The sequence below is a fragment of the Heterocephalus glaber genome, unplaced genomic scaffold (genome assembly GCF_053883595.1).
Source record: "Heterocephalus glaber isolate CG9 unplaced genomic scaffold, H.glaber_assembly_v1.0 deba00001002, whole genome shotgun sequence".
In the NCBI taxonomy this organism is placed as follows: domain Eukaryota; kingdom Metazoa; phylum Chordata; class Mammalia; order Rodentia; family Bathyergidae; genus Heterocephalus; species Heterocephalus glaber.
The window spans coordinates 410630-421371 of record NW_028258178.1 but is presented as its reverse complement, the minus strand read 5'-3'; the positions used below and the strand labels follow the sequence as shown (position 1 = coordinate 421371).

General features: G+C 42.8%; 1 protein-coding gene across 4 annotated transcripts; it reads left to right on the top strand.

The window, feature by feature from the left end:
* Nucleotides 1–230: 230 nt before the first annotated feature.
* LOC101706775 (cytochrome P450 2A3) lies at nt 231–6988 on the top strand. Of its 4 annotated transcripts, none has more exons than XM_004874236.3 (9): nt 232–449; nt 715–877; nt 1745–1894; nt 2132–2292; nt 3379–3555; nt 4464–4617; nt 5051–5238; nt 5929–6070; nt 6566–6988. In XM_004874236.3, exons 1-9 carry the CDS (start codon nt 270–272, stop codon nt 6745–6747), a joined length of 1497 nt encoding a protein of 498 aa, XP_004874293.1. In that variant the 5' UTR covers nt 232–269; the 3' UTR covers nt 6748–6988. The 4 variants fall into 4 exon arrangements, with proteins under 4 accessions (XP_087065344.1, XP_004874293.1, XP_087065345.1 ...); XM_004874237.3 differs by having other exon boundaries at nt 233–449; nt 4485–4617; XM_087209218.1 differs by lacking the exon at nt 5929–6070 and having other exon boundaries at nt 231–449.
* The last annotated feature ends 3754 nt before the right edge of the window (nt 6989–10742 follow it).

Below are 10742 nucleotides of genomic sequence, written 5' to 3'. Positions count from 1 at the left end.
TTATCTCCTGCTCCCACCAATCCACAGTCCTAGGGCACTCCCTCCTGCTGTGCCACAAACCACCTGGAGGCCAATATTGTATATCAGCCCAGAGGCCTCCCGTACTTTGGCTACCATGTTGCAATCTAGGGAGGGTACAAGTGCGGGGCCTATACTTAGGAGGTGAAATAAGATAATTGCATAATCAGGACCAAAGGCTACCCTTCTCTCTCAGGTAGTATAAAGGCAGTCTCAGCCTTTGATATCTGACTATCACCCTCACAGCCACAATGCTGGCCTCAGGACTACCTCTTGTGGCTTTGCTGGTTTTCCTGAGTATAGTGATCTTGATGTCTGTCTGGCAGCACAGAAGGCTCCATGGGAAGCTGCCTCCTGGACCAACACCACTGCCCTTCATTGGGAATTACCTGCAGCTGAACACAGAGCAGATGTACAACTCCATCATGAAGGTGTTATGGGGGAGGGTAGAATGAGGTGGGTGAGGAGGTACCCATGAGCTGGTGATTTATGGCTAACGATTGACTAGGAGAGCTGATGTCTTAAGATAAGAGAGTTTTCAAGGATCAGCCACCACGTACTAGATAGGGAAAAGATTGGGATGTTCATCTCCTTGCCTGTCAGGACCTGGAAGAAATGTATCCCAGTGCCTGACTTCTGGGCACTGGGCCAGTTCAGGAACTGGCCTCTCTAGCCACTCTCACCCTCCTTCATCAGATCAAAGAGCAGTATGGCCCAGTGTTCACCATCCACCTAGGGCCTCGCCGGGTTGTGGTGCTGTGTGGATATGACGCAGTCAAGGAAGCTCTGATAGATCAAGCTGAGGAATTCAGTGGGCGAGGCAAGCAGGCCACCTTTGACTGGATCTTCAAAGGCTATGGTGAGGAGGGCACCTCATGAGGAAGTGTGTCCAGGAAGATTTGGTGACCTCTTCCCCCAGCTCTTCCCCTGACTCACCTATCTAAGGTTGTGCAGAGGGCTTTGCCTGATCTTTTCTCTATAACTTCTTCATTGTTGCCTCACCTTATACCAGTTTCTAAGCTCTCTTAGAGTTCCTGTGCCTAATTTTTCCATGCCTCACTGCCCCGTCTCCCTTTTCTCCCTCACTAAATGTTGGGACCTATCTATCTCTTAGAACCTCTTGCGATTTGTCTGTTGGAATACAGCTCATTTAAATTTGTCTGACCTTTGTGTTAACCTCAGCTTCTGTTCTTCCCCATGATTCTTTCTATCTTCTTCTCCCTCCATTTTTTCTTTCTCTTTCAGAATCTCAAAATATCTGCTTCAAAGTCTCCTTGCCTGCATTTCTGGGTTTAAAAAAATCTTTTGAGACCCTCTGTTTCTCTCTCCCTGCTTTGCTCTATTCTTCAGCTCAGTTTAGGATCATTTATCATTTTTATTTCTAGTTTGGTGTATCCAAAATTTCACTTCTCTTCCCTCTGTCCTCTGTCATTCCCTCTAATTACCTCTTTCCTTCTCTTCCTCTTATGGAGAGTCTCTGTACCTCTGCTTCTCCTTTATCTGTCTGCATCTCTGCTTCTCTCTTCTCTTCTATCCTCTCTTCCCACTTGGAGTCTTTCTCTTTCTGGAAATTTCTTTGTTCTGGCTCAGTTTGTATCTCTCCTGCTCTTTCACACAGCCTGTGGCTCTGTTGCCTCCCTTCTTCTCAGGAGCCTCCACAAGGAAGGTCTGTGGTCTCTCCCTGCCCCTTTCTTACCTCTCCCCTTTCCTGTACTCACATCCTCAGGTGTGGCCTTCAGCTCATGGGAACGCGCCAGGCATCTCCGGCGCTTCTCCATCTCCACATTAAGGGACTTTGGCATGGGAAAGCGTGGCATTGAGGAGCGTATCCAAGAGGAGATTGGTTTCCTTATTGAATCCTTCAGGGAAACACAGGGTAAGCAAGGAAACTCAGGATTTTGTGGGAAGTAGGAGAATCCAAGGCCAAGAACTACATGTACATTATGGCATTGGAAGAAGAGTAAGAGATTACACCATTGTTTCCAGTTCTCTGTCTCATGCTGTAGTTTATCTAATCACCAGAGTAGCCTACTCAAATTCTGAGAAGGCATCAGAGAACCCACTGGACTATCCCCCAATTCCTGCCTCTCCTGGTCTCTGCCCCACCTCACAGGTGCCTTCATAGATCCCACCTTCTACCTGAGCAGAGCAGTCTCCAACATCATTAGCTCCATTGTCTTTGGGGACCGCTTTGACTATGAAGACAAAGAGTTCCTGTCACTTTTGCGCATGATGTTGGGAAGCTTCCAGTTCACAGCTACCTCCACCGGACAGGTAACCTGTTCCAGCCTGGCCCTACTACATCTCTACCACAACCTGCAGACCACACCTTTACATGGTGCCCCAATCTCTCATTCTCTTCTAAGGTCAACTCAAACCCAGCCCCCAGTAGCATACACTTCATAGTTACATCAGGACCAAGAGCAGGTGCTCAGTACACCTGAATATCTAACTAGATACCCCTGAGAGTCTGCACCCAAGATGCATGCCCTTCAATCAGTTTTTTTTTTAATCTGGGCAGATGTTTCCATGATAACTTACCTTAATCTCAAACTGCTTTCCCTACCCAGTCATCTGAATTTGTTAACACACGGACAAGTGGCCATCTCAGCCCACCTTCTAACTAAACACTTGGTGCTACAAAATCCAATCCACCAAATGCTACAGCCATTTGACCACTACACAGTTGTCTCAAACCAGTAGGCTGGAATGCCTTGACAAACACCCCTACTAAGCCCATTTAAATACACGAACACTTGCCCAGATACCATAACCAACCCTCTAAACACATACATATCTGTATATATTGTCTCCAAACATGGAAGTGTCTTCCAGTGCTGTCATCTCAACAATCCTCATGGGTTACCACTATTAGTTCATTCCTTAATACCTAAACACCTCAGTAAGTATAACCCCCATTTTGATATCTATACAAAATGGCTGGACATGTGTATGGCAGTTGCAAATCTAAATCCTACAAGTTTTTGGACACCTACTTCCAACATAGCCCTCTAGAACCTATCCACCCAGATAGGTTCACCAGGACACCCTACCTGAGTACCCCAACATCAAAATGTTTTCCTACCCAATCTCACTTGAAAATCCTAACATTTAGATCAGTGTTGTTGTCATCCTCTTCTGAACATCTGAAGACAAGTCAAGTTCCCCAATCCATCTCACTTAAATTCCTGGACAACAGCTTTCACATATAACCCACATGAAAACTTAAATATATTTTCCCTTAGGCCTCAATGAAATTCCTAAACACTTGGAAGGTGCTTGAAGCCAGTGCCTTCTTTGCCCTGAGACAGGTTCCACTCCCAGCTGTCATTCTGTTCTGTCCTCTCTCTCCATACCCAGCTCTATGAGATGTTCTATTCAGTAATGAAGTACCTGCCAGGACCACAACAACAGGCTTTTAAGGAGCTGCAGGGGCTGGAGAACTTCATAGTCAAGAAGGTGGAGCAAAATCAGCGCACACTGGATCCCAGTTCTCCACGAAACTTCATTGACTCCTTTCTCATCCGTATCCAGAAGGTACACCCAGCAGCCAGGGTGAGGGAGTCCAAAGCCAGGAATTAGGCTGGGATGAGGGACAGAGATCATTCATATTAGCTGGATCATAATGATCCTCACCATGCCCATCACAGTTACCATCACTGTTCTCTCTGTGAGGCTCTATGCACAGGCAGGATATGTGCATGCAAACCACAATGGCAACCACCTCTACAACATTGCCACATTCCAGGTACAATTATAAGTGCTTCATAGAACTCACCCCAATAGCTTGTGTATATCTCATTATGACCTCAATTTTACAAATAGGGAAACTGAAGCCCAGAGTATAAGTGACTTTCCTGAAGTCACACAGCAAGGAAGAAATGGAATATAGCTCAAATCCTCTTTGGTCCTAAGTATGGTACTTTCTGCCACCATGCTTTCTAACCTTTCCTAGCCTATTCATTAGATACACCTGTGTGAAAAAGTGCCCTGCCTTAACAGTCTTTCTGTGGAGTATACTCACCCTAATCTGTCTGTCAGCCTCCCATGTATGAGAAATAAGGTGTGACTTTAAGTCATCTGGTGATGTTTCCTCTACAAGAAGCTTCGAATTGGTGAATGAGTAGGATTCTGTCACTTAATATTCTCTCTCTCTCTCTCTCTCTCCTCCCCGTCTTTCTCACAGTTTCTATCACCGTCTTTGTAAATATTCCTACTACTTTAATAATGACAAGGAAAGTGAAAACAGATAGTTAGCCAAGCAAAGATCATGAAGAAAGCATTTAGAACAGAGGCAGCAAGTTGAGCAAATGCATGAAATGTGGCAAGAGCATACAGATCTAGGGTCTCTCGTCCCACCTTAGATCCAGACCTAAGACAGGTAGGTTCAAAGAAATAACCCCAGAAGTTCTCTAGGTGGGTGTTAAATGGACTCACCCTAATAGGTTTTCTGTTTATGCGAGAAGAACTCCAATGCAGAGTTCCACATGAAGAATCTGGTTATGACCACGCTAAGCCTCTTCTTTGCGGGCACAGAGACCGTTAGCACAACCCTTCGCTATGGCTTCCTGCTGCTCATGAAGCACCCAGATGTGGAGGGTAAGGATGTGGGGGTGAAGCTCCTTGGACACTTCCGCAATGTCCATACCTCTCCCAGGTCTCTGGACCATCAGACACACCCTGTAGAGGAAGGAGGACATTCAGCTAAGAGGCACCAGCCAATTTTCACTAGCCATTAAAATATTCATAGAAACTGAATTTATTGCTAAAGTGCTTGTCTAAACTGCAGGAGGAATATCACCTACTCCACCAGGCCATTCCCTGAGTCTCCTCCCTTATAGCTCCCTTATGGTTCTGGAATAAGCAAGTTAAGAGGATTCTGCTCCAGAAATGTGTATGCCCAGTGTCCGTTTTGATGGTTCACATACATGTCATAAATAGTTCCATGTCTTACATCCAGTTTTACAAATTTGAACTAGCTTCCTGCTCTGAGGCTCCTAGATAATTAAACACATGCTCCCTTCTCCCGCAGCCAAGATCCATGAAGAGATTGACAGAGTGATCGGCAGGAACCGGCACCCCATGTTTGAGGACAAGGCCAAGATGCCCTACACAGATGCGGTGATCCACGAGATCCAAAGATTTGGAGACATGATCCCCATGAATTTGGCTCACAGTGTCACCAAGGACACCAAGTTTCGGAACTTTCTGCTCCCCAAGGTACTGCCTTGCCCAGCCTAGAGGGAGCTTCAACCCACACCTGGGACCCTGATACCTATCCCCATTATAAGATCGACAGCCCCTATCTCATGACTTCAGTCAAAGACTTCCTTAACCATAGTGTTTCTTCAGCTCTTGCCTTCAGAGAGTCCTGATTCCCATGTCTCTCCCATATTTTCTGCTGCATGGAAGCCAGTCCTTTGTCCCCAAAACTACTTGTCTCAAGGGACATGAAACCTATTTCCAATGGAACTTGTTACTTAGGGACAGGAGTCTCATGTCCTCCAAATATCCTGCCCAGGGGGATATAAATCCAAAGTTTCTCAAGCACACTGTCTCAGAGAATGAAAACCTTCAAGTCATGAGAGACATGATCCCCGTATATCTAACTTTATACCCCAAAGATAAAGACCCTCAAATTTGAGCACCTCACTCCTTCAACATTTTGCTCCAAAGGACACTGTCCTGTCACTCACACATCCATTCTCAATAAACATGTACCCCTATGACCCACAAACTTCCCATTGCTGATTTATATTCCCCCAAGCTCCTCTCTCAGAGAACCACAACTCCTATGCCTCCCATATATCTTCACCTGGGGCACTGTAATTTTCCCCTCTAATACTTCTGTGCTTTAAAAACACTCAACTACTAACCCATTTATCAATTGCCCTTTCTACTCCCTGCCAGGGCACTGAAGTGTTCCCTGTCCTGGGCTCTGTGCTGAGAGACCCCAAGTTCTTCTCCAACCCCCAAGATTTCCACCCCCAGCACTTCCTGGATGAGAAGGGGCAGTTTAAGAAGAATGATGCTTTTGTGCCTTTTTCCCTTGGTAAGAGTCCAAAGTTTGCTGCCAAGTAACTTCCAGATCAACAGAGGCAGTGCATCCCAACTCCCCTCTCTGGGGTGCATTCTAGTATCCTCCAGCTAGGAAATTCCTTTTGAAATCTACTTTCCAGCCAAGTAAATGAAAACTCAGGAAATCCTAAACACCAAATATCTGTAGTCAAAGGAAGGTATGATCAGCCCTTTCCAGACATAGAGAAAATCAAGGATGAGAGTAAGGCAGAGATTTTTCCAAGGGCCCACAACCAGTTCTTCAGACTCTTAGAAACGAGTTAATACCAAAACAACAATCTTGAGAGGAGGACCTAAACTTCCCATTTCTACTGCTTGCATGCAGTTCATACACTTCAGGTGCAAGGAAAACTGCAGCTCACAGAGCTTCAAGGATTCTCAGACCAAAATATTATCGCCCTCCTCCCTTGAAGAATATATTTGGGTATTAAGGGGTTCCTTCATCTATGACTTTCTTTCTCCTCATCAGGAAAGCGGTACTGTTTGGGAGAAGGCCTGGCTAGAATGGAGCTCTTTCTCTTCCTCACTTCCATCTTGCAGAACTTCCGCTTCAAGTCCCCACAGGCGCGCCAGGACATTGATGTGTCCCCTAAACTTGTGGGCTTTGCCACGATCCCACAGAACTACACCATGAGCTTTCTGCCCCGATGAGCAAGGGCTTTGCCAGGGGAAGGACAGGGAGGGGCGAGGGAAATGGTGTTCTGGGGTTGGGGTAATGGACGAGATCGTCTGTTAAGTAAGATTAAGGCTCATGGAAAGGCTGAAAATGTGAGGGGAAAGGGACAGGAGGGATAAAAGTGGGAAAAGAAACAACAGACTGCTCACTTTACTAAAGATGTGATATTGCTAAAGATGTATAAAAAATAAAGATGCGTATGTACCAATTCCTCAAGATGAATGTAATTATTATGTATTGAAAACATATTAATAAAGAAGAAGGAAAGAAAACTATGAGAGGAAAGCTACAGCAGCTATGAAACAGTATTCTGTCAGCTCTGCCCTAAAAGCATCTGTGATCTCCTCACTTAATGCTCAGAAACCCATGCAAGGGGAACAGTATTACAAGTGACAAAGCCATGGAAATCAGTGTGGAGATACCTCAAGGAACTAGGACTGGAAGTCCCATTTGACCCCGCTATTCCCCTGCTGGGGATCTTCCCCAAAGAATGAAAAGAATCATACCACGGTGATACATGTGCACCCATGTGCATAGCACCACAGTTTGTGATAGCTAAAACTTGGAAACAGCCCAAATGCCCATCAGCTGGAGACTGGATAAAGAAAATGTGGTTTTTTAATAAAATGGAGTACTACTCAGACATAAAAATGAGAAATTAGAGACATTTATAGCTAAATGGATGCACATTGAGGCCATACTCTTAAGTGAAATAAATAGAACACACGTGTATAAATACCAAATAGTTTCTCTGGTGTGAGAAACTGAAAGGGTAAATAAGGACTAAAAGGTATAATAGGTAATGTGAAATAGGAAGAAAAGGGGCAAAGGGGAAGGGGAAGTATTAGGGGTAGGGGAAAGGAAAGAAAGGAATGGAATTATTATGAGAACATCGAAACAAAGTCTTTGAAAATAAGGAGGGATGGAGGGGATGAGGGAGGGCAGGGGAAGGGGAAAAACTAAGAAACAAGAGAGATTATGTAAAGGGGCAAATTTCCAATGATGAATGTCATTATATTGTATACCTAAAAGGTACCAATGATTGAAATAAATATTTGATAATGCGAAATAGGAAGAAAAGGTCCAAAGGGGTAGGGGAAGTGGGAGGGGTAGGGGAAAGGAAAGAAGGGAAAGGGAAAATGATGAGAAATGAAAAAAATGGAAACAAAGTCTATGTAAATAGGGAAGGGTGGAGAGGGTGAAGGGCGGGCAGGAGATGAAGAAAAAATAAGAACCAAGATGCATCATGTAAAGGTACAAGTTCCCAATGATAAATGTAAATGCATTGTATACCTAAAATGTACCAGTAAAAGAATTTAAGGAAAAAAAAAACAAGTGACAAAGCTGAGACTTAAGAAAGTTTAAATCTCTGTCAAACTTCCCACAGAACATAGGTGGCCAGCAAGTACTTGAGCCCAGACTGTGCACATAGTCTTTGGAGAAAATTCTTGAAGTGTATCCTTTTCTCAAGTAAAACCACAAAACTCTATATTTTTATAAAATCTGAACAAACTTGCCCAGGGTTTTGTTTTCCGAGCCCTGACAGGCAACTGGCCTGGCCTCCCCTCACACTTGTCCACACTCTCATCTGCTCGTGCACACCATGGACTCGAGGTTATCACTGTCTGTGGCCCCACCAGGTTAGGCCACTGTTTCTGACTCAGATGCAGACTGGGGAACAGGTGTCAGTTTCTTTTTTTTTCCCATTAAGTTTATTGGTACATTTTTGGTGTAAAATACAGTTACATTCATCATTGGGACCTTGTACCTTTACATGAGTCTCTCGGTTCTTGGTTTTTTTCCCCTTCCCCTGCCCTCCCTTCACCCCCTCTACCCTTCCCTATTTGCAAAGACCTTGTTTCCATTTTTTTCCTCTTCTCATATTTTTTCCTTTCCCCTTTTCCCCTTCCCCTGCCCCTTCCAATTCCCCTGGTCTTTTAGACCTTTTCTCCCTGTTACACAATATCACTTATACATATTTTAAATTACAATATTAAGATCTAGGAGGCATTACCACAGATTTTACAGAATTTAAAAGGATATAGGAAGCATATTTCAAAAATCTGTTTTGAAATAAATTTGACAACTTCTAAGAAGTACCTTGGAAGACAAACTAATGAAACTAACTCTAGAGGAAATATAAAATTTGAATAGCACCTATTAAAGAAAGTATATTCCTAGCTTGAAAATCTACCTATATGACAGCAGCAGGCTCATAAACATTTTAACTGATAAATTATATCAAACAATTAAAGCAGAAAAAAGAAGGAACACTTCTCCCTTCATTTTAGGAACTCAACATTGTGCTAATCCTAAAACTGGATAAAGATAATAGAAGAAAAAAGTATGAACATAGACAGAAATTTGTTTAACAAAACAAACTCTTAGAAGTCAGATCTGGCAGGATGTAGAAAGTGGTTTTGTTATAGGGATGGCAGTGTTGGTTCAGCTTTGGAAGATCCACCCCAAAAGTCATCATTTAAACAGAGGAAAGGAAAAAGCCATATGATCCTGTCACTAGTTGGAGAAAAAGTATTGGACTAAATTCTACAGCTGTTCACGGTAAAAGCTATCAGGAGACTAGAAGTAGAACAGAACCTTCTCAACAGATTAAAGACATGTACTCCATACTTCCAGCGAGAATGCCTTATATAAATGGAGAAGATACAATGCTTTCTCCTTAAGGTGGGGAACAAGGGCAGATATGCTTACTCTTTATCTGTCTATTAAACTTTGAAACCTAGGCCCAACCAAAATAGTCTGGCAATAAAATGACACAACTAGGATAGGATTGGCACAGCAGAAGCAAAATCTTTATATGTAGATGAAATGATCATCTACAGAGAAAATACTAAGAAATCTCTAGGAGCCCCTAGAACTTGTACTTGAATTTAGCAGGATTAGAAAACACAAAGTATATATAAAAATTCAGGTCTGTGTATACTTGCTATAAATGAAGAATTGGATATTGAAATGTAAAAGTTATGTAGGAATACAAAGGACCTAGAAAAGTTAAAAACAAAAACAAATACAAAAACAAAAACAGTATTGGAAGACATTTAGTACCTAATTTTAAGACTTCTTCTAAAGCTACAATAATCAAGGCAGTGTTGCTGTAAGGAAAGACATATAGATCATTTGAATAAAACAGGGAATCTAGAAATAGAACCACAGATATATGGTCCACTGAATTTTGAAAGATTATTTAACATTAGCATTTTATGGAATATAAACTCAATTCAAGAGCCGAGGAAAAGATAGTGTTTGCAGCAAATGGCACTGGAACACCTGGTATCCGTATATAAAAAATTAACCATTGGAAATTTGCACCTTTACATAGTCTCTCTTGGTTCTTATTTTTCACCCTTGCCCAGCCCTCCCTTCAGGCCCTCCAGTCCTCCCTATTTACAAAGATTTTGTTCCTATTTTTCCATTTTCTCATATTAATCCCATTCCCTTCTATCCTTTCCCCTAGCCCTCCCACTTCCTTCCCCTTTGCCCCTTTTCTTCCTATTTCACATGACCTATTATACATTCAGTCCTTATTTACACTTCCAGTTTCTCACACCAGAGAAACTATTCAGTATTTATACATGTGTCTTCTATTTATTTCACTTAAGAGTATCGCCTCAATGTGCATCCACTTAGCTATAAATGTCTCTAATTTCTCATTTTTTTATGGCTGAGTAGTACTCCATTTTATAAAAAAAACCCACATTTTCTTTATCCAGTCTCCAGTTGATAGGCATTGGGGCTGTTTCCAAGTTTTAGCTATTACAAACTGCGCTGCTATGCACATGGGTGCACATATATCACTGTGGTATGATTCTTTTAATCATTATATTGTATACCTAAAATGTACCAAGGATTAGAACGAATAATCGATAATGTAAAATAGGGAGAAAAGGTCCAAAGGGGTAGGGGTAGTGGGAGGGGCAGGGGAAAGGAAAGAAGGGAAAGGAAAAATGAT